Source organism: Thunnus maccoyii, chromosome 22 (assembly GCF_910596095.1).
Source record: "Thunnus maccoyii chromosome 22, fThuMac1.1, whole genome shotgun sequence".
In the NCBI taxonomy this organism is placed as follows: domain Eukaryota; kingdom Metazoa; phylum Chordata; class Actinopteri; order Scombriformes; family Scombridae; genus Thunnus; species Thunnus maccoyii.
In genome coordinates this window covers 17,708,147-17,735,587 of record NC_056554.1, presented here as the reverse complement: position 1 = coordinate 17,735,587, position 27,441 = coordinate 17,708,147, and the positions used below count along the sequence as shown (strand labels likewise).

At 37.2% G+C, this 27,441-nt stretch overlaps 2 protein-coding genes across 3 annotated transcripts; both read right to left on the bottom strand.

The window, feature by feature from the left end:
• Window positions 1-745: 745 nt before the first annotated feature.
• si:cabz01007794.1 (putative ferric-chelate reductase 1) lies at window positions 746-2,317 on the bottom strand. The gene is made up of 6 exons (XM_042402192.1): window positions 2,275-2,317; window positions 1,939-2,130; window positions 1,713-1,808; window positions 1,247-1,379; window positions 944-1,111; window positions 746-789 (listed from the first exon to the last, which is right to left on the bottom strand). Exons 1-6 carry the CDS (start codon window positions 2,302-2,304, stop codon window positions 746-748), a joined length of 663 nt encoding a protein of 220 aa, XP_042258126.1. The 5' UTR covers window positions 2,305-2,317.
• An 11,424-nt stretch (window positions 2,318-13,741) lies between these two features.
• On the bottom strand, window positions 13,742-26,627 carry si:cabz01007802.1. 2 transcript variants are annotated; one of them, XM_042401602.1, is made up of 22 exons: window positions 26,330-26,627; window positions 25,605-25,677; window positions 25,392-25,457; window positions 24,731-24,787; window positions 24,570-24,641; window positions 23,923-23,982; window positions 23,769-23,828; window positions 22,435-22,494; window positions 21,930-22,001; window positions 21,751-21,813; window positions 21,343-21,420; window positions 20,770-20,829; window positions 20,540-20,599; window positions 20,134-20,205; window positions 19,282-19,359; window positions 19,058-19,111; window positions 18,607-18,636; window positions 16,566-16,643; window positions 16,420-16,459; window positions 16,259-16,304; window positions 15,594-16,008; window positions 13,742-14,539 (listed from the first exon to the last, which is right to left on the bottom strand). In XM_042401602.1, the coding sequence occupies exons 2-22, from the start codon at window positions 25,674-25,676 to the stop codon at window positions 14,063-14,065; spliced, it is 2,070 nt and encodes a 689-aa protein (XP_042257536.1). In that variant the 5' UTR covers window position 25,677; window positions 26,330-26,627; the 3' UTR covers window positions 13,742-14,062. The 2 variants fall into 2 exon arrangements, with proteins under 2 accessions (XP_042257536.1, XP_042257538.1); XM_042401604.1 differs by having other exon boundaries at window positions 16,566-16,640.
• Between the last annotated feature and the right edge of the window lie 814 nt (window positions 26,628-27,441).

Sequence of the window (27,441 nt, the reverse complement as noted above, 5' to 3'; positions counted from 1 at the left end):
GTTATTCATTCAGCTTTGTGACAAAAAAAGCCTACTGTTTGACAACTTTATGCTTCTGCAATTTACCATAGGATCTTTTTCTGGCATCACAATTCAATTAGTTGACGGCTCCAGGCCTTACCATGAATTTACTGAGTCATGAGATATTTGCCTGACTGTAATAATGTGGGCTTAGAATGTAACCAGATCCTAACTCTCCCTGAAAAATGTATAAATCCTGACATCTACCAGTGAAAGCCAGGTACTGCTTCACTTCATTTGGTTTTGAGGTTTGGTTACTTGTAATGGTTCTGATTGTAATAGTGCTTCTTATTTGTGCGTCATTCTAGCAATTTAATTATATATATTCTACATTGATTTGCATCAGCGGCATCTGCCTGCAATTATGTAGCTCATAAGACATAAATCCAGCAGTCTTATGGTTACAAAACGAAGATAAAAGGATTACACAAAACATTCAATTAAAAACTCTTCAAAATTAATTGACTTCTTTGTTTCGGAGCTTGTAGCAGATGTGACAACAGTCCAAAGGCTGCAGAAGAGTGACCTCCCTCCACCACTCCCTCTTCTTTCACCTGCGGTGAGCTGACGCAAATAGGTACGATCCTAAGAATCTTAGATATACTGTGTAGACTTAACCTGCTGGGAGATGTTTTAAGTTTATATTCAGTTGCATGTGTTTATGGATAGTGAAGTTTTCTTGTCTCGATTCATGTTTTCTTGTCTCGATTTGGCATCAGTTTCCTCATAGCATGGCCAGACCCAGCACACCCACAGTGACCAGGAGAGCTATAGTGAAGGATGGGAGAACAGGCAATTTTTTAAACATTGAACTATTAAGAAAAAAGATTTGTTAGTCATTCTACAAACAAACGTTATCTCCTAAGGAAGAAATTATAGTCTCAGATATCTCACGAAAAACAACCCTATCTCTTATGCTTACCATGTGTCAGGGATTGCTGTAGTGTAACGGCGTGGCTAGTGGTTGGGGCGGCGGTACTGGGGGAAGTGGTGGTGGTGGTAACTTCATTGGTGACGGTGGCATTAGGATTTGCCAGGTTTACAACAGGAGTCCGTATTGCCGCGGTGGGGGATCCCAGTTCACCAGAAGCTGGAGGTGCAAGCAAAAGACAAAAAACATTACTGATATGCTTTTAGAACATGAGAAAATATTATCAGTCTCTTCGACTCCCGGAATTGCTGATGATGATGTGTGTGAATTTGTGTATTTGAAATGTTATCTTACTGGCATTGAAAGGTCCAGTGGAGACTGAGATTGAGAAACCTTGTGCTCTAGTTACTTGGTCAGGTACAGTGGCAGCAAATGTACACTGGATTCTGTTTCCATTGACACGGCCCTTCACAGAGTTCACGTTCAGCTGCAGAGAAAAGACAGTTGAATGGGTTTTCAATGGTTTATTAATGTAAGCAATATTTATATACCATGCAGATGATGATGGATTAGGGTTTGCATGAGCAGCATCAGGTTCATAACCAAATTCAGTCAGCTGCAACTATCACTGTGCATGTACATTTTTTTAAACAAATTTATCATAGTACTATATTAGATTTTTTCTTATGCAGGAAAACCAACAATAGAGTAAAAGTTCTGCCAGACTGCCATGAAAGTGGGCTCCAACAGACTAATATATATATGCTCACCCAGCTCTATCACCACCACTACACTGAGCCATGTAGAGCCATGTACTCACCTCTGTCAGAGTCAGCTGGCCATTGTTGAGGACAGCGCCAAAGAATTGTACATTGCCATTGTTGTTTGCACAGACGTAGGTGGTGTCATTACCTCCCTGTGGTGTAAAACCAGAGAAAGTAATTAGAAGTTGTTGACACAGATGACTTCAAAAAAACTACATGTTTGGCACAGGCTTAGGCTTCATGGTACTTTCATCTGTGAGTGAGTGATAGAACTTGACGTACCGCTGTGGCATCAAGAGACAGGGAGGCAGAGAGGTAGCCAGTAGATTCTCCTGAGAGGCCAAACTCAAAGTTTCGACCACTCGTCTGCCTGGCAGAAAGAAAGAAACATGGTCCTGCTTGTGAGGGGTCACAGTCAGAGGGCTCATCTGCACACAGCTGTGTGCTCCCACAATCTGCCCTGGAGACAGGTGTCTGCAAGGGGAGGAGAAAGACTTAAGAGGGTGGGATAATGTGTGATGTGTGATGAGGTTAAACACAATCAGTGGAAGTGAATTTTTACTTTAGCCAATTCTGTTCTATTTCATAGTCTTCTTTGAGTTTTGTAAAACCACTCACCTCCAAAGTTTCAACTGTGGTGTTGGGCATCAGTGGGCCAGCAGTTGTAGTGGCTGGTGCTGCTGTTGTGTGGGCTCCTGTGGTTGCTGCTGCTGTTGTTTGGGCTCCTGTGGTTGCTGCTGCTGTTGTTTGGGCTCCTGTGGTTGCTGCTGTTGTTGTGTGGGTTCCTGCGGTTGCTGCTGTTGCTGTGTTGGCTCCTGTGGTTGCAGTGGCTGGTGCTGCTGTTGTGTGGGCTCCTGTGGTTGCAGTGGCTGGTGCTGCTGTTGTGTGGGCTCCTGTGGTTGCTGCTGCTGTTGTTTGGGCTCCTGTGGTTGCTGCTGCTGTTGTTTGGGCTCCTGTGGTTCCTGCTGCTGTTGTGTGGGTTCCTGCGGTTGCTGCTGTTGTTGTGTGGGTTCCTGCGGTTGCTGTGGCTGGTGTTGCTGTTGTGTGGGCTCCTGTGGTTGCAGTGGCTGGTGTTGCTGTTGTGTGGACTCCTGTGGTTGCAGTGGCTGGTGTTGCTGTTGTGTGGGCTCCTGTGGTTGCAGTGGCTGGTGCTGCTGTTGTGTGGGCTCCTGTGGTTGCAGTGGCTGGTGCTGCTGTTGTGTGGGCTCCTGTGGTTGCAGTGGCTGGTGCTGCTGTTGTGTGGGCTCCTGTGGTTGCAGTGGCTGGTGCTGCTGTTGTGTGGGCTCCTGTGGTTGCAGTGGCTGGTGCTGCTGTTGTGGTGGTTTGAGCGTAGATGCCCACAAACATCCAGGACAGTGTCATAAAAAGGACAGTGAGGACCAGTCTGTTGTCCATGCCTAGAGTAGGAAGGGGAAGATCATTCCATTAAATACAGTAATATAATGAGACACCTCAGCTGCAGTTAGTTGTCAAGTGAGAAAATATTTAAAGAAAATGAGAAAATGTTACCCAAAGGGAGGAGAACATATATATTACTAAAGAAAAGCTGTATTTAATGTTAGCACCTTTTTAATTAAATTTGCTCTGAGGAGTTACATGGTGCATTGGAAAACCAAAACCTTTTTTGACATTATGAACCACATATATATTATCAATGTGAATAATTACTGTATTAAAATAAAAATGTCAATGAACATTTTAATCAATAATAATCAATTTATTCTCTCTTTTTAAAGAGCACAGGTCTAGTGTGTAATTTAGCTTACTATGCTTTTCAAAAATGTTTGTAACTGTAAAGAAAATAAAATGATAATTTGTATGAAATTATTTTTGTCATCATATATTTAACTTAATATTACTTAAATGTACCTAATATTACTGAAACTATGGGCAGAAATATGTGTTAATAGAAACTGAATTTGAAACATTTATATTTGAATCTGTATTGTTTAACTTAAATAATTGCATTGAACTGAATTCAATTTCATAATATTACATTCAGTTTCAAGTTTATTGGATTTCAATTCCAAACTAATAAATTCAATTTCAAATTGTGTGATTTGAATTCAGTTTTTCAATGCAAGTATTCAAGTAGAGCAATTCAAATTCAAATATAAATGATTCAAATTCAGTTTCTGGTGACACATTTCTGCCTACATGAAACACTTAATAATTAATTGCTTAATTAAAAACAAGAACAAGTATTTACAAAACAGTTAATAATTAACTTAAATGTAATTTAAAAAGAAACTAATATTCCATTGATTACATGTACACCATATGTCATTCTTCCAGAAGTCATCAAAGAATAGAGAATAATGTAATGCGTATTGTTCTAGCGTACCTGTAGGTCTTCAATTTGATGGGTGAAACTGGATAATGAAGCAAAAAGATGTGCAGGTCTGTAAATGAAGATCTCTCTGTAGTTTTATTCTCAGGTGTGTCTTACAGGTGAACCGGCACCTCTGATGTCTTTAACAAGCTTCCAGGTAAAGATGTGACACCTGTTCACTCTGTGTCGCTATTTAAACTATGGTAGGAGGGAAGAGACATCATGGATGATGTTTCCAGAGGGCGGGGCGGGGTGATGAATAGGGGAAGTGGGGCTTAAGGGCGTGTGTGATGGAAACCACACACAATTTTGCCAAGTCACTGCACATACAACATGCTTTGTCCGTGATGGTGTTAAGTTTCTCAATTCTTTACTTCCTTGAGGCCTCACAAAGCTCTTAACCTACACCGTTAACCTGATGAAGGCACGGAAACAAACACCATGTCTACTGTGAATAGTGTCTTCCTGGATGGTTTTCTTATCTGATACAGCAGTCACACAGTAACTTCATGTAAAACAGCTCCTTAGTTGATATAATGATTTGAAAAGGTTTACATATACTGTATGTGAGTGGACAGATGGGGGTGGTCCAGTCTCTTTCTTTTTCTACGTCAATTCTAAGACCTATTCTACTTAAAAATCAAAGTGACAGAGATGAAGTTAGAGCATTGTTCAGTATATGCTATTGCTAGTTATGTGTGTGTTAAGTGTGAAGAGTGGGGCTCAAATTTCCCAGATGTTTCATCTTCTACAGAGCCACCTTTGGACTTTTGACTGCAGAGCTCATTAAGGTGTGTAATTTGAATGGCTTTGTTGCTACCGCCCGCCATTTGCATCCATTAAATGAGCTCTCCACACAAACCCCCACCAGAGCAAATTTATTTTTGCAGTGAGAGATAGCATACGGTTTGTGTGCATGTTTGTGGCACAGATTGGTAATGACACCAGTCATGAGACCGTTGACACAATGTCAAGAACAGGTTTGGCAGTGGCAGGGCAAACTGTCCTGCACGCGTCAATATCACCATTGTGTTGTGTGGTTTCCCATGAATGCTAACCCTCCCTGTCTATTGAGCAGGCAAGTCTGAACAACTTAACTGTCAGTCTATAAAAATGGACAGGTGTAATTATTCTATGACGTCTGAGCCAACCCCTCCACCCCACTCCAAAAAAAGGTCGTAAAAAATGTGCGTAAGTTTAATTACAGGTGAAAATGTGAGAAATAAAAGAAGAATGCAAAAAATGATCACAATTATCTACAACTGTGCCTTTGAAAGTCATTAAATAGTGTGGATCATAATGTGAATTTAATGTCTAGAGCTGCAAATAATTATTTTCATTATTGATTAATCTGATTATTTTCTTGATTAATCGTTTGGTTTATAAAATGTCAGAAACTAGTGAAAAATGACTGTGACATCATCTAATGTCTTGTTTTGTTCGACCAACGGTCCAAAAGCCAAAGATATTCATTGTATCACAAAGAAAACCATGAAATCATCACATCTAAGAAGAAACTGAAACCAGCTAATATTTGGCATTTTTTTAGATTTTATCCTCAGTAATTTTCTGACATTGGTGTTTTCATTGTAATGGACATTAGTATTTATGATGACTAACCAGCTTTTCTTCGATTCCCAACAAACTGCTGTTACCTGAAGATTTAAACCAATCACTCTGTGTGTTAGTAGTTGTAAAACTCCTAGTAGCTGTAACTGTACATTGATACACACATACCTATTATTTTTTATTTAAGTACGTAGTCCTAACCTTGGTAATGGTAGACTATAGCAAACTGTGAAAACTTGATTGAAAATGATTCCTAAACTCTACAGTGCAATGAGGTACAAAAACTGCCGAGACAGAAGTTGGAGAAAATGCATAGTTGCGAGTAGACCTTGAAAACCGTCCTGGGATCAGGAGTTATGTTCAACTTAACATGCTGTACAGCAGGTTATTTTAAGGCATCAACTGTCATAGTAACAGACACAGACTTCCTTTAAAACTGTTTCCTGGAACAGTGTTTTTTTACGTCCTGTGAGGAATCCTTACATTTCTGAAAAATTCCTTCGGGGAAAAGATAACACAATACATGACTGAAAATATAAACTTTGCAATATATAAGTGTAAACTAAAATAACAGTGTTTATAATCAAATTTTACAGCTTAATGGTCGCAAATATGTAAGCTCAAATGGATAGAATAATGTTATGGACAAAGACATACACAGAGAATAAACAATAGCTTAGATTGACTGGCATCTCAGTCACAGCTTTGCCCTCTTGAACCTGTTTGGTTGGCATGACAGTGGTGGATGTCTTTTCATCTGAAACTGTGATTAAGTGGATACTCCTTTGGTGAATCATGGCTTATTAAGTATATGAACGTACGTAGGTCAAATTTCTATCAGATACTAACAATAGCCACATCAGTACCGCCTTATGGCATACAGTGCATCATAAAAGTGTTGTAATGCAACAAGCTAAAAATGAAGAAGTCATTGGAAAAGTATGAGTTGCTTCTCTAGATCAGTATTGAAAATAAACTCCTCTTTGTACAATTCTACTGGACCATTTATTTAGTTGACGTCAATCTATTGAATTAATTACTTTTTGCTGGTTTTCCACCGTGGGCGGAGATAAAAATAATAATAATAATAATTCTATTTATGGCTCATCTGCAAGGCTCATTATTGGGTTTTTTTCAGTTTTCACCTTAATATAACCAAATTTTTATAAGGAGCAGGTAGATTTAACACACCAAAATGTTTTTGTGGTTCATGCTGCAAGAGTTAAATTATTGTTACCAACAATGACAAAGCGATGCTTGTTGTCTGAAGCTTTCAGTTTTACCTTTGAAACCATCATATTTGAGGCAGTGGTGGAAAAAGTGGTGGAAAAGTAAAATTAATATTTTTTTGATATAGCTATTTTTGCTATTGGCGTCCACCATGATACCGCAGTTTAATAATTATTCATTATGAAGAAAAATCCTGCTTTCAAAACCTTACTTCAGTGAAAGTAGGTTGTATCAGCAAAATCTAAAGTATCAGTAAGTATCAAAAGTAAATGTACTTACTATGCAGCAGAATGGCTCCTTTTAAGACTTATATTATTATCATTATTATTAGAGTATTATTACTGATGAATTGACATGTAAGCAGCTTTTTAATGCTGTAGCTGATTGAGGTATTTTATATTTCTTTACGTCACTGACTGACAAAATGGACTGGATAGTCATATGTTTACACTGTGCTTACTTTCACAACTCTGTGCAAATATTATACATCAAATATTTACCTAGTGTTCTTTTTCCAATTGTGTAAATACCCCAGCAATACTGCAGGTGAACATTGAATGAGGCACGTCACCCTCATGTTGTATACACAATAAAGAGAGTAAAAGAGAAAGCAAAATTTATAAGTTGAGACCGGTCAGTTCTGTGCTTCTTTTAACTTTGGCTGTCGGGAATAACTTTCTTGTGAGTATGTCAAAATGTATCATGCTTTTCCGTATACGTCACAGCAATTGTGCTCACATTCTTTCTCTCTGTGTTGCAGAGCGACAATCAGAAGATTGGCATCTTCAGTCACTAAAGACAAATTCAGATGTGGTGCATTTGCAGGTGCTGTTCATTTGGCAAACAGATCCCACTGATTGCAGGCGCTTTGAAGGCATAACATGTTTTTGTGATGAATGAGATATAATTTGACTCGGACATTTGGAGCGGTTAGCCAACTGTTTAAAAACATGTTAGATATCCAGCAATGGGTTGCCATGGAACTAAAAAAGAAAAGAAAGAAAAAGTACAAAACAAGAACCAAAATAAAATAATTTTAGTTGTATAATGTATATTCTATAAGAAAAAACTAGCACACAGAGTGTTACTACTGCTTGCAAAGTTTTAATTCATATATAATAATTATATGTTGTGTTGTGTGAAATTCCCATGAAAACTCTCCACCATACAGTAGGACTAAATGGCTTTAAAACCAAACCCTTCCTGGTCTTCATCGTGTTGGTCAAGGCAGCAGGTCTGTAGTCATCAGAGATACTAAAACATCCCTTTATTTTCCAAGTGGGTGGTGCTCTCTGAGGACTTACAGAGATGTTGACTAGCAGAATATCGCACAGCTACCATGCACCTCAGGACTAACTGTCAAGGCCTGCTGCCTTATACACATGCAATCCCTAATCCTAACACTAACCCTAAACTCTTTTGCCAACTCAGCAACACAGATGGAAAGGTTCTGTGGCTGTTGACAACTAGTGATTAATTCTCTCGCCTGCCAGCCGATCCCCATTATAAATGGTGACACATATCATTTAATTACATGTGTGTGTGTGTGTGTGTGGGTTGGAACTGATTCAAGATAACAATCAGTAATTATATCATCTAGGTTAGGGTGAATGTCCTGATTCCACTCTTTTGCCATTCACATTTTGCCATGCCATACACGGGTTGGGCATGATGTATTGTAACAGGTTTAACTGATACTAGTGTGCTGCCAACTTGAAAATGCTTTTTGGTTTGATTGAAAACGGTCACATTAATGTTATGTGGTCCATTGTTGAATTACTAAGTGAGAAAAAGAAATCAAAACTTTACATTGAAAGATTGATCAGATATATGTTTGGAGATAAAAATACAAACTAACAAGTGGTGAGATCTGCTAGTGCAGTGAGATAATTTGACCCAGTTATATATAAAAAAAAAATCATTCTAGCATTATTCCTTCACTGAAAAACAAACATCTGCCTTCTCTTAGCTTCTTCCAGCTTCTTTCAAGACACTGACACTTATTTCTAGAAAAATTGTATTGGAAACAGGGTGAAATACTAATACTGCACTGGCAGCTTTTTAAGAATTAAGGGCTAAATAATAGGCAAACATTACATGATAAAATGTAGATTCTTTAAAATTTTGTGGTGTTTTTGTAGTTGCCCTCTCTGCTACTCTGCTTTTGCTGCTGCTAGAACATTAAACACCATGCTGTGTACTCAGGATGTGCCAACAAAAAAATGGCTAAGGAGTTATGAATAAACCTGTTTGTCACTTTCTGATCATTTTACTCATGTAACTTGTGTGCTTGATTGTTTTAGTTGTGCAAATTTAAATTCGCTTTGTCCTATGGGCCAACCTTGCATGCATCCAACCATCGCAAATGGTCATGATCTGCACCAGAACACTTTTAAATGGGATACTTCCTGAACATGCAGAAAGGTGACATCTGAGGTCAATGTTTTATTTGCTCAAGGCTGGTCTCAGCCACAAAAATCCAGCTCTGCTCGTTCATCTGCATCACTGCCACATTGCGTTGAGTTTCCCCAAAGGTTTTACAGTAAACGTCTCACATAAAACCTCAGGCATCTCTTACTGTCTACCTCCTTCTCTTATCTGACCTTGTCTCTCTCTTTCCTTCCTACTTCTGGTAAAGTACCTGTCTGACACGTGACACCACAAAGAAAAAAAACAAACAAAAAAGAAACAAGGTCAACCAGAGCCAATGAGTCTGTGTTTGTGTTGAGAGTATAGTACTAAACATCAGTTCATATATGTATGAAGGGAACAAAAAATGATTTTCTAATTTTTGTCTAAAGCCCATGTCATACAGTTGTTGACTTTTGTGAAGAGTAAATATTTCACCACATCCGTGCTGTCAAAGATGAGAGTGATGTTTACTTATGCGAAGCAAGGCTAATAAAAGTTTTTCACAAGGCAAGCAAAGTCTTTGCTGGTAGTTTCAGTTAACATAACTGAATGGAAATGCATTTACTGAACTGAACTGAGAGGAAAAGGGATTTTTGAAATGAATCAAAGCGTAAAACTTAAAGAATAGGGTCTTTCATTTAAAGTCTTGAATGTATAAAGAGTTATGAAAATTACAATCATCAGTCAGTTGTAGTTATTGGTCATGGAAATTCCATTTATTGCTCAAAAGTCAGGTGATCCTTAGCAATGGGTATTTTTATATTTCTCCTTCATTGGTTAAAAAATGGTTCTTTACACCACATAATGAGTCGACTCCCTCGTCATTATGAGATTGTGACCCACCAAAATAGAAAATGAGTGAACTTCAAAATAAAAGTTAAAATAATTAGTCCTGAACAAACAGTTTGGCCTCAGGGTTTGTGTCACCATCATGACACACTTAAAGCTTTTTTGCTGTGTAGTGTTTTGTTTCTTCTTGATCTTCCACTCTCTGCTTTTGTTTAGCTTTTACTACTGCTCCCATTGCAATTTTGCTAATACTATAATGACTATGGCTGCTACTACTGTACAACTATTACCAATGGTACCGCTACATATGCTGTTTGTAGGAATGTTGCCTCTAAAAAGTACTTCTGCTACTGATGCTCATGACAAATAACACTGTGCCACCATAATCAATAATACACTAGTAATTATTACATGAAATCCCGGAATCCCAAATAGATGACATGCAATTTAGTTCTCACTACTGCTCATATTAATGTTTATTTAACACTTTTTACAAAGTAACAAAAGCTACACATAAAACAACAGTATGAAAACCACAATAACAAATTGGATAAATTAGGTAAAAATGTATTAAAATCAACAAAAGTAACAGTAAAAAGAATTAAAATCCATTAAAAAACTAAATTGAGGTGAATCGGGATATGTTTTCTTTCTTAAGTGTGTTTTTAAGAAGACTTATCTTTGTTTACTTAAACATGGGTGAGTTAAATGGAGGTATTGGTCAGGAGTTTAGGTGCATATTGGCAGCAACATAAACAAGCTGGAGCAGATTCTTTCTGTGTTGCATGATAGGAATCAACAAAAAACCCTTTCACCTGGTTTGGATAAGAAAGGTTCAAGTTTCCTCATAGCTACATGCTCCGTTTACTGTAAACCCTTTAGGCATGCTCTTCCTCATGGGGATTGGTTTTTTTTTAAAACGGAACAATTGGAGGTTCAAGCCAGGGTTATTATAGTTTTGTATTTTTCTTTAGTTTTTATTTTTATTTTGTTTTTAGTTCAGTTTAGTTTCAGTTAGTTTCCAGAGTGAGTTTGCTGGTGTCAGTTTAGTTTTTATTGTTTAAAAATGTTTAGTTTTTATTAGTTTCAGCATTAGTTTTTGGGTTTTTTTTTTTATTATTATTATATGGGGGGTATTTGTCAGGGGCGAGATTTAAGAAGTTCAGAGTAGGTATTACAATACGAACACAACACTTTGTAAAGGCCATTGACTCACAGTCATGTAAACATCCCAGTCTCAATAAACATATGCACCAATGCTTCCTCATGCTTGCCAAATTGACAATTTTTAATTTTATTTCGGTTAAAATGTTTTTTCACACCTAGTTTCAGTTTTGTAGTTTAGTTTCAGTTAACTATAATAACCTTGGTCCAAGCATGACATTGGGCCCCACACATTACATCCACATTTTACTTACTGTTAAGTGGACCGTACACTTTAAATCAGAATCAGAAACCAATTATAACCAAGTTATAGATTAAGTCTGTTAATCTGCCAGTAAATATTTAATGGACTAATAGATTATGTTTATCTAATTAGTTTTTAATTAGTAATAAACACTTAAAGGTGCTTTTGTAATGTTAAACCTGCATTTTTAAACCAGTATGAATAAGTCTCACCACTATGTTTTCGGTGGCCAGAGTTCCAACTTCAGCAGGATGTTGCTTTCTCTCTGCTAGATGTGTAAGTAAGCAACTACTTTCAAACACTTGAAAGTAGTTGCTTTCAATTGTAGCTGTAAAAAAGAAAAGAAAACAAACAAACAAACAAACAAAAAACCCCACTGTATGCAGCTTCAGGAGAGTCATTACTGAAATGTGTTTATTTGTACGTAGCTACTGTAGTAAAGCTACTAAATGCAGATTTCCTAATAATTTGTGGTTGAGCTGACTTTCTACTTTCTTTATGTAAGAATAAATGCCTATGCTCATCTTTCTATTGAAAAATATACTTATTTCATGTACACAATACGTAGAGTTAACACCTTATATAGGACATGATAATACTTAAGAGAGGACATTCATACATCATACTTTGTGCTTTATTTTCAGGAAAATATATATTTACTCTTACTACTATGTACATATTCTTAAGATTATGTACACAGCCTATGTACATACTCCTACTGTAGAGCAACTGGAATTATGTAAGTCCACTTAAAGAGTTAAACTCAACCTTTTAATCCCTGTAGCGGTTAGTACATATTGTAAACACAGTTAAACGAGGTTAATACCGAACAAACTGTAGAGTTATCGCTGAACAATTTCTTCACTCTAAATGTATTTATTAGTCACAGTCCTACATGCTAAACTCACATTGTTTTAAGTATCCTGATGAGGCAACAACAGCTTCACAAAATTCTTGATCTAACCTTTAAAAGATATGATAATCTCAGTGACAAGGACATATCGACCAAAATATGACCAAATTCAGTATTTTTTATAAGGTACACCAGAAATAGGTTGTCTATATGACGGTTTAGAGGTCAAACTAGAGCCGCTATTGTCCTTGAGGGGTGAAATGTGTTGTAATAAATAGCCGTAAACATATTATCAACAATCTAACAATTACAGATGCATAATAACAGACAAATGAGAATATGGGTTGGTTATTAAAAAGGAATGAGCTTTATTGTCCACTGAAAATTATCTTTGGATTTCACCATGCAGCTCCGCAAAAAAAAAAAAAAAAAAAAAAAACAACAGTAGAAAATAAACAAAATAGAAGAATAAATAAAACAAAATGGATGGAGGGCTAAGTTTTTGTGAGATTCAGAGTAGACAGAGAGAGAAGTAAATTTAGCATCCTAATTGTATTTGCAAGAAACACAAACAAAACAAACTGAAAGATGTCTGAGCAAACAAGTTCTTTCTTGAGAGCTTGGATAGCTGGATTGTAATCAAAGCACATTTTGAGACTATGTTGTATGTGACTAATCCGCATTAAAGACTTAAGTGGCTAACAAGAATTAAAGGGATTTACAGAAAAAAAACACTTAAGTAATGTTTTTTCTGTAACATTTGTTTACACAGTCTTGAGTTTAGTCTGTATATCTTTTGTGTATTGTATTTGATGTAGTACTGGTCAGTGTCATTTTTTTGTACAGTTCGGTGTTTTAGAGGTCTTTATTTATGGTCCACAGCAGAATGGACTTCCCCACCTAACTCAAGCTCTCTTAGAAGATGAGACAAATTCAACCTTGGCCTGTACAGGCAACAAAGTATGATAGCAAACACTACACAAATTTGCAAGACACTCTGTTTCCCTCAAACTTAATTTATTCTGTTGACACTTATCCTGTTATTCCTGTTCAGAAAGAAGTGTCCTCAGTGGGATGAGGTCAGAGGCTGTCCTTGCATACACTGGGTAGAAAGTATGCGATAACAATGAAATCCATCGGCACCCTAACAAGTCCAACCCATCTCAACTCTTGTTGGGAATTCAAAAATTCATGTGGAACCACCTTATAATTTCTTTTTAGATACTTCCTCATTCAGAAGAAGCATGTAAACATAAACTGCTCAAACAAGTGTTGTGGTTGTTTTTCCATTACCTTTTTAAAAGGAATTTGAGCCATGGCCTTTGTGCTGTGCTTGTCCATTGTATTATGCAGCACTGTAATTTACTTTACAACTTCTGAAATGCTGGCTGAGACAGATGCAATTAACTCAGGAATTCATAAAAATGGCTTTTGGAACCTGACAAACAAACAGACAAACCTTCCACAACTGAGACAAGTCATTTGATACAAAAGAGACAGACAAATCAGCAGGAAACCACTTTTATTGAAAGAAACTAATGACACAAAAACATTGACAATAAATCAACTTTTGGTTTAGTACATCTAATTAAAATTACTACTTTAAATAAATATTAAAAATATTTTACTACAATGTGTAAAAGAGTTTTACACAACATGACCCTATACAGTAATGACAATACTACAGTAACTGCTACTAACCACCAAAACTACTAAAAGCAACTTTGAAGGTTTGCTTGGGTTTTATGATTTTATGATTAAGACAGTTTTGGTTTGGCAAAGGTTTTGGATTGGATCCCTATCCACTGTTCCTTCATTCTTCAAGCTCAACAAGTTTCTTAAGATCAGACTTCAACAGCTCCTCATCCTCTTCCTCTACCTCCACCTCTACCCCATCCATAGTTTTCTGCAGCTGTTCCTTGATGCGGTTCAGCTCCAGCAGCCCATCCTGCAGGTCCTTACAAACTTCTCGGATCTTAGCTGCAAACTCTGTCTTTGCACCCTTTTTCAGCTCCATGGAATCCTTTGCCAAGAAAAAGACATCGAGAGCCAGGAAGAGACCTGACATAACTCCAGTGGTGACACTCATCACCTGGGCAGCTTTGGCAGCGCCACCTGCAACACTGAGGACCTGAACGGTGTTAATCAGGCTCTCTGTGTTGATCACTAAAGCTTTGCCGGCACGGCCGCCCTCCTTCATTACATGTTTGACGTTCTGGTTGAGGTGCTTCTTTGAGATGCTCTCAGCGTACTTCTCAAAATCCCACTCCTCAAGTGTCTCCATCCCTTCCTGTCAGGTAGTGAGGAGATTGGGAATGTGGAGGGGAGAGGTAAACATTAGCATTAATCAACCATAGTTTTACACCACTGGAATTCAAAATGATGCTCTTGATTTTGGTTGGCATGAAAACCTGAATATCTATCATTGGCACGGGACTGGAAAACCGAGACACAAATATAAAGTTTAGGTGGAAATGTAAAAATAAAATTAAGCAATTGCCAATTATGATTACTTTTTTGACTCCTGAAATCTCAAATAGCATTTTCATAGTAAACAATTTAGACACCATATTCCATTCTTTCATCGTGTTTAAAAAAGGGGGGTTATAACCCCTGCACATATTTCAAATCTGAGGCAAGTACATTTTTTTCATACTCAGGAGGTAAAAAGAACATGGTCATGAAGTTTTAGCATGACTGTAAAAAATCATGGACGCAGCCATTGGTTTATGGACTCTTGTTTTGAAGCCTCAAGTTTGGCATTTTGAATGTTGCCATCTTGAATTTTTGGAGCCAGAGGTGACCATATTTGGAAGAGAGGGTGGAGCTGACCCTAACCCTAGTGGCTATCTGCTAGTTTGCTTAACACGGTGCATTTACAATCCATGGTTAACTGTGATAATGCTAATTCTCGCTAGCAAAAAACAGGCTTAAAACCATTAAAACAAAATATACTTACCAGAAAAACTGAACATCTGACTAAGAGGGTCTATTGTCAAATTTAAATTAATTGGGACCATAATTTACAAAATGATCATGCTATATTGAGAAAGACTTGAAACTAGCGATTGAGGCCATAAACTCCTTGGGAAAATGTTTACTGAGGTAATAAATCAAGTGAGAAGTAGGGTCATTTTCTCATAGACTTCCATACAATCTGACTTCTTTTTGGAGCCAGTGCAGTCGCCCCTAACGGCCATTAGAGAGAATGCAGGTTTAAGGCACTTCCAACCTGGCTTCAGTTTTCAGACCCGGAAAAACCCGCTTGGGTTTTAGCAGTATGTTTGCAAGCTTTGTATGCAGCTGAAATACACAGGCTGAAAACCCTTCTTTTAGTTCCTTACCTGCAGAAAGTCCAGGCACTCCTTGATGTCCTTCATCTCCTCTTGGTAGTCTTGGATCATCACCTCCACCTTCTTACGGTCTGTCTTGGAATGCATTGTGTCCGTGATGTTGGCTGAGGCAGACGTCACTCCGCCTGCTGTAGCTACACCTATGCCAACTGCTGTGACGATGAGCGATGTACCTGCAGTGAAGGGTGCCAGGATGAGGCCGGTGATGGTGGTGACAGACCCCGCAACACTGGCCAACCCACCGCCGACACTGGCCGTGACTGTCTTCTTATGGAAATTGTCGGCTGAATCGGCCAAAGCGAGGAGCTCCAGGATGCGCTGCTGGAGCGAGGCGCCACGCTGGTTGAAAAGGCGAACAAAGAGACGAGCCGCCATAAAAACACGATCAGCTGCATCTTCCACCACTCTGAGACAAGAAAACAAGATGTTATGGGAGAAACATTTGACTATAATGCAACTTATAATAGCCAAAGTCCGGTAAGATTAGATATCATCTAGGATTTCAGGAAACACAATATTGTGATAGAGCTTAAAAATGCTGTTTTTAAAAAAGGCATTGCATTTTGCTTCCCCTGCCAAAATTGGCCAGCGCTACTCTAAAGCCCTGAGAATAAGTTCTACAAGCAATTTGGTAACTTCAGTAAAAGCTGACTTACTCTTCAGCCTCATCGTTCTGGTTGGCCTCATTCCACTCATCCCAGCCTGATAGAGAGTAAGGAAATTGTTACAGCTACAGTATAATGTAGGTTTCATCTGCAATAAATGGGATCACCAATAAATTATTTCAATCATAAAATATCTTCAATATCTAGCATACCATCTACTGTTCTCCACCATGCCAATAGACCGTCTTCATCCTAGAAATAAACAATTTTAGACTCATTTGAATAATTCTATATGTGCAAATTAAATTGCAAACACGCATCATGTAATGTAATATTATAACACATAAGATAAGCATACATCTAGAGGGTCCAGGACTGTTCCTTCACTGGGAACTGGTACTTCAGCCATCTGTAGGGTTTGAACTTCCACTGCCTCCTAGAACAGAGAGGTACTGCACACTGTACACAATCTTTGGACAAACTTTCTGTTTCTGTTAGAAAGTTACAGATTAATGAAAGAGCAATCGTACGGTCTGAAAATCCTGTTTCGTTGACATTTGTGGTTGAACCGTTTAACCTTGCTGTATCCCGTTTTCCGAACACAAGAATGCTTTTCATTGAGGTTTAATGGATCAATGCTTTTCTGTGGTGAAACATTAATGAGGAGTTAATACAGCAATATAAAAACATCACTGTGTGTTTGCATTGGCCAAAAATGATGCCTTTCAGATCCTGACCGATATATCAGCTGATATTAGCTCATAGCAGTTATATCATTATCACGTATATGTCAGCCAATAAATGTCAGGAAACTGAAATAGAGAAATGCCAAAGATATGACTTGAAATGGTGTCACTCTATAGTTTATTCAGCAGACAGTAGTAATGAGTTTATTGAGCTGTAATATGTCACAACTCCACAGACAAAGTTATGGGCATAGAGGCGACATGTTTATATCAGGAAGTACAAAGCCTTGAGCAGCAAGAGGCATACTGATCTACAACCTCAAACCCACAAGTTATCAAAGACTGACTAAACCCCATTCTTTTATAATTGCAAATATTTAGTGGTAATTGTGGTATATTTATACGTGTCTAATTGCTGTTAGATGGAACATATCGTGAAGTATTGTATTTCTTGCAATTTACCAGATGTGGTCAGTCTTTTTATGTTTTTATGAATATTAGATTGATTGTGGGTTTTTTAAAACCACCTTTTAGAAGCCTCGGAAGGCAAGATTGCTAAATACATTTATATTTTTGTTGTGTATTAGGCTAAAATTTAAAAGGTTTTTTAGTCTTAACCATCCACTTGACTGCCTGGGATTTAATTTTGTATGCCACACCCTGCCTATGGATGTAGATGTTCTACCCCCCATTGTAAAAGTTACTTTTTGCTTTTAAAAGAGTCATTGAGTGTAGAGGACACCAGAAGCACTCCTATTACCACTAATAGTTTCTATATTATAAATTTAAATATATTATAAATATACTGTAAATATTACAGATATATTCATTATCGTCTCAGCCAAAAAGGTTAGCCAGTTTCAGTTAAGATTTATGTTTTATGTAAAAGTAATGTAAAGTAAAAGTATGCCTACACAGACTACATACACCTTTTCTATCATTTAATTGAATGTTTATCAGGTAAACAGTGAGACTACAATAGTCTTTTATATTTAACAAAATCTTTTCTTTACCCTTTTATAATTAACAATGGCATCCGAAGCAGGCTCCATTTTCATTTTCTGTGGCATGTTAAATAGGCTCTAAGAAAGCTCATGGGTCCCACGTGATAGAGAGATGAACTTGCCAAGAGGAAACGAAAAGACAGTGGAAAAGAATAGAATGAACCTGAGCAACATCAGGCTGCTATGGTGGAGTTAAGATAGGACAACATAGTTAGAGAGAAATCAAACAAGAGAACTCTTACCTGTACTTGACATTACTTGGGCAAATAAGGGTGATCCCCCAACCACTCATCCTTTTAAATAATGTCCTGCCTTATTTATTTAAACAGGAACATGTTGAGCTGGGATGATGACACTATGCAAACTGATTTGCACACAAGTGTATTTGTGCTGGAAAACACTAAGTGTAATTTGCACTGTGCGGAAACCCTTCCCCCCAGCTCTACTGCAGCTTGGCTGTAGCTACTTTCAAATCCAACTTAAAAAACAATAACAAACTTTATTTCTGTGCCTTTGGTGATTTTCTGTACTCCACTTGTACTTCCTTCATTAAATTTGGGTCTTTTTATCATTGCACTGTACTACTACTTTCTTATACCTTTTTTCTAAAATTTGTGTTTCATTCTATTTAAAATAGTTCCAAAAATTTTGTATGTGTGTGTGTTTTTTTGAAAAGTACAATAGATATAAACTTGTGTTGCCTACTAACCTGAGTGTCAGATGAAGCTGCAGCAGATTCCTGTGTTGTTAGAACATAAATAATAAAAAAATTGTAAATGTAAAATAATAATAATAATGACAATAATTCTAAAATACATAACAATTTGGTTGAGAGAATACCAGGAGTGTGCAAAGCTGTCATCAAGGCAAACAGTGTCTACTTTGAGGAATCCAGAATATTAAATATATTTTGGTTTGTTTAGCCTTTTTTGTTTACTACATTATTCCATACATGCTATTTCATAGTTTGGATTTCTTCATTATTGTTCTACATCGTAGAAAATAGTAAAAAAGAAAATAAAAGCCCTTGAATGAGTGTGCCCAAACTTTTGACTGGTATTGTAGAAAACTGTAATTTGTATTTTTAGGCACAAAAAGTAATACTATTGTGCAAGGTAATGGACCAATTATGCAGCGTAATGATGTATATTTACTGGTACCTTTGTTCCAGACCCAAACATCATACTGGGAAGAATCCTCCTTATTCTAAAAGTCTAGAGAAGAAATAAAGAGATGTAACATCTTTAAGGCCCTCCATAGTAAAAGAGCACTAACTGCATGAGTAATAATACAAAAAAGGACAATTAGACTTCACCTTGGCAGAGTGTTAAATTACATGTTATGTTAACAATTTGAATGTGACCAAAGCCACAGTTTTTCATACCATAGTGCTCTTCTTCGGTTCCTCCTTCTGCTGGCTTTGCACCTCACTGCTGGTGCCAACATCAGTGTACCAAACAGACTGTGGAGAGTTTGTGGTGTTAGTGTTCTTACTACAGTATGATATATGAGGTGATCACACCTGGTGGCTTCAAAAATACCTTGTATAAACCATTACATAAGATCAAAATAGTTTGTTTATAGCTGCAAACTGTGCAGTGTTGAATGTAAGAATCCGTGACAAAACACTGAGATAAGCAAACAGGCAGATGGATCTAGTTTGTGAAGAGTATTGGGAAATAAGAAGTCATGTGTTGTGTGATGTGTTGCGTCATGCCAAGTGGCCAATGCGTCACCATTGGTATGTTTTCCTAATGATTCAAGATCACCACAATGGCCTATTTATTAACATTATGTTTGGTTAATATCACACCCCAACAGACCAGGGAGGATACGCCTTTCTCTATAATTATTTGGCTGTCTGGGCCATGGTAACTGGGCTGGTAACAAATATTATGAAAAATGGTTCCTTGTGGTATGTTCACATGACAAGTGCTTCACCCTTGACAGACACTTTGAATTTTTCTGTCTAGAAAGCATATTTTCAGTGTTAACTCCACTCTGTGCAGCAGTAAAATAAAAAAAAAAACACAATGGATAAGGTGTCAGTAACTGTTAAAAGCAGTGTTTAAAAATGTACCAGTTATACTTTTTATTAAAAGGATTTCAGATGCATCTCTCTCTCTCTCTCTCTCCCTAGATGGCATCGACTAAATTGGATGAAAAGCAATAAACATTTTAGTAGCAAATCTTTCAAGCCACATTAATATCAACACAGATGTGATTTGTGTCTTACATGTCTCTCTATAGTGCTGTCATCCAGGCTTTCAGTGCTGACGGAGTGCTTACTGTGAATAGGCTGGGTGTCCTAATGAGAAGGAAGAGATGGGTTGGAGAAAAAGGAAGAATAGTTACGAGCAGTAGCGTTAAAAAATGTAAAAAGAGAAATGAAGTATTGATATTTAGAGAGTAAATTATACTGATGACAGAAACAAGTTTTGTTGCTGGCATCTTAATAGTCAAAATAAAATGGGGAATTAGTTCATTGGTTATGAACACTTGCAGTTAATTCAGCATATCAAAATGGATTTAATAATCAACATGATTTACAATTACTTTAAGAACGGCGTGCTTTTGAGACACCTCTACAGTCATTAAAAGATTAAAAACAACAAACAAAAAAATGTAACCTTAACCTGTACCTTGAATGAGGAAACTGTATTAGGAACTGCAGAGTCTGTCTGACATTCCTCTTCTGGCATCTACATCACAGCAAAATGATATTATTAAGATAAAATATTATACTTTTTTTCCATATTGGGTTAAACATAGACTACCACATTGAGTAAGCCATCATGAACTTATAAAACTAAACACTGGAAACTCAACTCCGGAAGTTAATGTAGGTAAGAAGTTATCCACTGCACATTACCTGTGAGTAAGACTTAAATGGGTTTACTTTCTGCATCATCCCCTTGAACACCCCAGGGTTCTAAAATTAAAAAAAAAAAAAAAAAACATGTCCGATAAATAGAAATTAAAAAGGCAATGATGTCGTCATCCCATTCTGTTATTTATGACACATCAGAAGCTGTTAAAAAAAAAAAACAGTATATGAAAAGAATTTAATCTTTGTGGAGGATTTGAATTTTTCTCTACTTTGGTGCCATCTAGTGGTAATAGTGAATGAGTGTGGTAAAACCCTAACCTTGGCAATGTAGAAATATAAGATAATAATTAACAATAACCGATTTGGGTCCTGCTTTGTTTGGTAAATAAGTAGATCCAAACATGACTCAACCTTTGCGTGAAGCAAATGTTCACTCCCCTTCATCCTTGAAAAGATAGGAGACTTTCCTTTTTTAGTAATAGTCAATTTAAAACAAGCTAATCTGAAGGCAAAGGGTGATCCTACTCTACATGAGTATTTATTTTGTCCACCACCTACAGGTTCAGTTAAAAAAGACTTAATGGGGTCCTAACGTGTTTAACTGTTCAAACTGACCTGTTTCTCTGGCAAGTTGTTATTGTCTGCTAAGCTTCCATCGCTGGAGGAAAGGTCACTGCGTAGTGGCTGGGCATCCTGGAAAGACAAGATTCAAGGCAGGAAAAACTAACTGATATGGAAAATGCTTGGAATGTTTTTAAATTGATAACTTAGATATTGCAACTCCTTTCACAATGGTGGAACAATTTTGAAATCAATGAGGGGACAAATTAAAATTACCATACAGGATTTGACAAAACTCAAAATGTTTGATCAGTAATAAAAGGATGGAATCTCTTGTAATGTTAATAACACAGAAACATAACAACAGAAAAGTAAGATAACAAACAAGGTTTATTAGATGATATTTTTCTCTTACAGATATAAATTTATTAGTATCATTATCATCGAGATTACCACTGGTACCTTTGACTGCGAGGATTTGAATGGGTTGACTTTTTGCATCACCCCTGCGATCCCCCCTGGGTTCTAAATGACAAATATATTCATTGGACAACTGAAGTCTAAGCATAACAACTTTAAGAAATCACAATTCCATATGGACAAGGCTGTGATTTAGCGAATCAGTACAACAGGATATATACCTGTTTTCCTTGAAGTTCTTTCACAGTCTCTTGGAGATCTGCAGAATCATTTTGAGGATTGTTCTTGGGTACCTGTAGCCAAGAGTTGACACAGAACGTAATTCTTTGCACAATTCTGCGATTTTCAATTGCTTGATATCAAGCTACCTTCCGGACTCTTCTCATTTTTACCTCTATGAAACCCTGTCGTTAAAAATGATATCCTAGGGAGACAGTTTTAGAGATATGAAAATTCAGATTGAATTTATAGATGACTTGCCTTTAGATTCATGATTTCAAGGAAGAACACCGACAAGTGTAGAAGTGACACATCACCTCATCTAGACATCACCTTTAGTCAACATGCTAAGCTCTTCTTAATCACTTGATCTCATTTGATTTATGTCCACTAGTCCCAGTCAAAAGCAGGTCAGCTCTGAAGTTGCATCTGTTGTTTCTGATACTTTGCCTCATGAAAAGAGGCAAAGTATCAGTATCTTGCTTACAAGAATTGTAGAGACAGTACCTGTGCGGAAGTCTTGAACGGGTTGACTTTCTGCATCACCCCTTTCAACATACCAGGGTTCTGTAACACATCCACACAAATGGGTAATCCTGTGCTCCATGAACTAAGTTTTTCAACTCTAGCAATCAGTGGTGTAACAGAACGTAGTTGATTCGTGATCCATGCGGATCGCCCCCCACAGTTCGGTACGCATATGAACTGCGGATTAACTGCATAATTCAATGTCTCATTGGAGACAAAGTAAACAAACTGCTTTAAGTACAAGTCATGGACAGACAGCATGTCGCTAACAGGGAGTTTGAAGAGCAACGACCAAACCAGCATCTAACAGGTCTGAAGTGACATCTGCAGGTATGTTAACATGCTGTTTAATGTGCTGCAGCTGAGCAGCTAATTAGCTATCTAGCTGCTAACTGACATTAGGAGTGCACTTTTCCCTGATGAATGTTTGTTTGGTGGCTCATTCAACAAACTAAGCTGCAGGACAAGACACGTGTTCATATTTGTAAGTTATCAACAAGTTTTGATGAAGTTTCATTCTCTACCATGTTTAAAGCAGGAAGGTATCATGCTTCATATTGCGCTTTAATTTAACAATTGAGTATTGAATATTTTATATATTTTAAAATTTTATTTAAACATAGGACATCTTCGATGTTTTTTTCGTTTAAGACCATGGGCAAAAGTTCCTTGCTTTGAGTGTTTTACAGAACAATAGAAGGCAAAGTTATATTTGTCTTCCTTTTTTTTTTTTTTTTTTTTGCTTATCTGAAAAATGATCCGATCCATGACTCCGAACCATGATACGATCCAAACCGTGACTTTTGTGATCTATTGCACCCCCAAAAAGCAACGCTATGAAAACGTTGCATTTTCTAAAAAAAACCTCAAGCGTTATTCCGATTACAGTAATGAATCTTAGAAATGTTAGTATTAGTACAGTATAACTACAAAACTCAGCTTGCATTTTAAAATGAAAAGACTACAGTAATAAACAACAGATAGATTTCTGCTGAAGAAACATTCTTATATACACTTTTAAAACATAAAATGTCCTATAGGGGAATTTAACATCACACTGGACAGTTGCAGTTGAATGCATACCCTCCCCTATTGACAATAATCAATTGCAATATAAAGTGGCTGCTAAGGTAGTGAGTTGACAGTTAATGCAAAAGACCATGAAAACCATTAAACTGTTAAGAGCAGCAATTCCTTCTTTCAGCTGACAGTCTGGAAACCTGATCAGGTTTACTTTACTAAGAGGTTATGGGAGAAAATCTGGTTTCTGATCAGGTTACAACAGGATACAAAAATATTCATCTTTAACCCACCTGATTTGCGTCTGAAACCCTACCCTGTTCCAGTGACTCTGAAGACGGAGCTTTAGAGACCTGCGTGAGAAAAACCAGCTGAGTGGATGCCGTATTGTCTGACACGGATCATTTTATAATAACCATTGTAATATGCAGACAATGCTGTGGTTACCTGGGAGGTAGACTTGAATGGGTTGACCTTCTGCATGACCCCTTTCAGCATACCAGGGTTCTGAAATACAGATTTCATAAATCATTGCAATTAACTTTTGGTACCAAACTCCACTCCTCTGAACATACAGTGATGCTTTACATTGTAGTCATGTAATAAATTACTGATTATAGGCACTTAATTACTGAACATAACAGGAAAAACATCCATACTGTGGCTCTGCTTTTTATTGTCAAAACAGGAATAGAATCTCTCCATTTAAAGTACTGCTAAGTTTGTACACTGCACATTTTGAGATTATTTTTCATGGCTTACTCTGGAGATGAAGCCAAAGATAATTAGCTTCCTGCCTTGTTTGGACAATGACATTGCTGTTTCACTGTTTCAAGTGTGTTTTTGTAAAAAAAAGGTATCCTAATTACTTTTTTAACTTTATGAAATGTACCAGTAACATTTTATACATTTAAAAATACTAATTGGTTTGTCATTGTCTCATTTTTAGTAGAATAAATGCAGAAAAAGAAGAGAAAATCCCACAGGATGTTGTTCAAACAATGAGTGGCTAAATAAAAAAAAAAACAACCAAGTACAATATTTATGCTTTGATATATTTGAGTTGGTATAATTTATATTTGATTTCTTCTCACCTGTGTGGAGTCTGTAGATGTGCCCTGTTCTAGTGACTCTGAAGAGGAAGTTTTGCTGACTGCAGGGGGGGCCTGAATATAGAACAAAAGTTCAACCATATTTTACATGACATACTCAAAATTATGAAAATTACTGTGTCGTGTTGTTGTTGTTTTTTTACCAGTGAGATAGACTTGAATGGGTTGATCTTCTGCATAGCTCCCATCACACCCGTCCTCTGATGTTTGTGCAAACAGACACAGTGATTTTGACAAAATATAAATCAACCTTATAAATCAGGACACCTTCTAATAGTTTTGCTCTGATAAACAGTATAAAGTAATCATGTCCTCCATGTCTGACAGACTTAGAGCTGCAACGATTAGTTGATTATTGATTAGTTGCCAACTATCAAATTAATCGCCAACTATTTTCATAATCAATCATTTTGAGTCTTTTTCTTTTAAAAAAAAAAAAAAAAAAAAAGTCAAAATTCTCTGATTCCTGAATGTGAATATTTCCTGGTTTCTTTAGTCTTCTATGAGAGTAAACTGAATATCTTTGATTTGCTGACTGTTGGTCGAGAGAAGAGAAGACATTGAAGGGTGTCATCTTGGGCTTTGGTAAACAGTAATAGAAAATTTGCACCATTTTCTGACATTTTATGGACTAAACAACTAATCGATTAATTGAGAAAATCAATCTACAGATTAATCAAAAATGAAAATAATTGTTAGTTGCAGCCTTAGACACAATGTAAACATTGTTGCTTTCCTACAAGAAATATTCTAGTGGGCAGACCACCTTGTGTATATGGCTGACATGCGAGTGTGAACATTCACCTGCGAGGCTGCAGTCGTTCCTGCATCCTCTCTGCTCAGGCTGTGTGTGATGGGGTTGTCCAGATCCTGGAGTTGAATTAAAGTATCAATTGATAGCATAAACACATGTAAACAAACAACCACCCCCACCAACAACAACAACAACAACCCCCCCCCCCCCCCCCCCCCCCCCCCCCCCACACACACACACACACACACACACACACACCATACCTCCTTGCTGGGTCTAGGTGGGACCACTGGAGTTGTGGCTGTTGAGTCTTTATCTCTTCTGAACATGTTCATCCTGAAACACAAAGTGTTTTCTATATAATAACGGGTGATGAGGCAAGAAAACGTGGCTAAAAATTCATACAAACTGACAGCTTTAAAACACAATTGTGCTGGAAAAACAGCATGGCCTATGTGGCTATCATCACTGGCTGCCCTCTCTATGGAGAGACCCACACACCAAATTCCACTCAAATATTTGACAATTTAAGGTACACTGTCTAACTGGCACACTTAGAAAAGTCTTTAAATGTGAGTTGACTGCTTTGATGAAAATTTTGGTTTTGGCGTATTTTGGCGTATGGCGTATTTTTCAATTATATTTCCATTTTATTTTAGGTCATATGCTTCTTAGGTCAGTTGTTATATAATCAGAGCGCTTATAAGGAAAGTTGTACAAGTGATGCTTTGGTAAACAAGATTCAGCCGAATTGAAAATGTGTCCAGCTGAGAGGAAACATGTCTATGAGTGGCTTCTATACCGAGTTAACAGAAAAGGAAACAGACATTTGAACTGACGGAACTTTTAACACGATTCAGTTGGTGTCGTCTTCCTACAACTAGCACATACCGACACACTGCATTTTATGTTAGATCCACCACTAGAGAGGAATGTTTGACAACACAAAACAGCAGCTGCTAAACAATGAACCGAACAGGGTGCCTACCTCAGTGTTGAATCAAACAAACAAAAAGCCAGAAAAAACGTTGAGTTGCAAAGCAACAACAGAGGTTTAAACGAGTTTTAAATCTTCTAATACAGTGCAGCTACTTCCCCTTCATAGCGAAGAGAAGTCAAACTGGTTTGGCAAGGCGGATGTCAGAAGAGTTGGATTACAGAGTATAATGTGACTCTTGCCTGCTCTGATTTCAGAGAAAGTTTTTATTTAAAAGGCAAACAATGCAGTCGGAGTATCGATGGGTCGCTGCTCTACACTCTCTGCTTCCAAATGACATTAATGTGAGTAAGGGGCGTCACATGTCCTCATGAAAGGTCACCTGTGCTGGGCGTGGCCTCTTTCCTCTTGGACCTTTTTTTTTCCATGGATCTTTTTGAATGGCAGAGGTGGAAAGTAAATACGTAGGCCTACATTTACTCAAGTACTGTACTTAAGTAAAATTTTGAGGTACTTTACTTGAATATTATCATTTTATGCTATTGTATACTACCACTCGACTATATTTCAGAGGGAAATATTGTACTTTCTACTCCACTACATTTATTTGACAGCTTAAGTTACTTTTCAGATGAAGATTTGACACAATGGATAATATAACAAGCTTTTAAAATACAACACATTGTTGAAGATGAAACCAGTGGTTTCCAACCTTTTTAGCTTTTGACGTCTTACAAAAAGTAGTGTGTAGTAGGAGTCACATTTCAGATGTCTATGAGTTGTTAACAGCTCCACCAAATAGGGATTTTTCCCTCTAAACTTCTCACATGGTTTCATTTCCATAAATGTTCAAATGATCCAATATTTCACCAAAAGTAAAATATTAGAGAAAACACTGATTTGTGTACAGAACTTTATTAATACTGAAGCATCAGTGTGTTAGCAGCCTGTTACTGTTGTAGCTGCTGGAGGTGGAGCTAGTTTGAACTACTTTATGTACAGTTGGCTAGTTTAGTCCAATGGTTCCCAGCCTAGGGGTCGGGCCCCTCCAAAGGGTCACCAGATAAATCTGAGGGGTCATGAGATGATTAATGGGAGAGGAAAGAAGAAAAATCAATCGCATGATGTCAAATATGAACAACAACTTTTACTTTAATACTTTA

Bases quoted from the DNA above. Each gene is read 5' to 3' on its own strand.
- si:cabz01007794.1 (XM_042402192.1), bottom strand. From the start codon at position 2,304: ATGCCCAACACCACAGTTGAAACTTTGGAG. The intron at 2,131-2,274 runs GTGAGTGGTTTT...CTCCCCTTGCAG, and splicing joins CCACAGTTGAAACTTTGGAG to ACACCTGTCTCCAGGGCAGA. The intron at 1,380-1,712 runs GTGAGTACATGG...TTTTCTCTGCAG, and splicing joins GCCAGCTGACTCTGACAGAG to CTGAACGTGAACTCTGTGAA.
- si:cabz01007802.1 (XM_042401602.1), bottom strand. From the start codon at position 25,676: ATGAACATGTTCAGAAGAGATAAAGACTCAACAGCCACAACTCCAGTG. The intron at 24,788-25,391 runs GTGAATGTTCAC...CACAAACATCAG, and splicing joins GAACGACTGCAGCCTCGCAG to AGGACGGGTGTGATGGGAGC. The intron at 16,009-16,258 runs GTAAGTCAGCTT...TTCTTGTCTCAG, and splicing joins CAGAACGATGAGGCTGAAGA to AGTGGTGGAAGATGCAGCTG.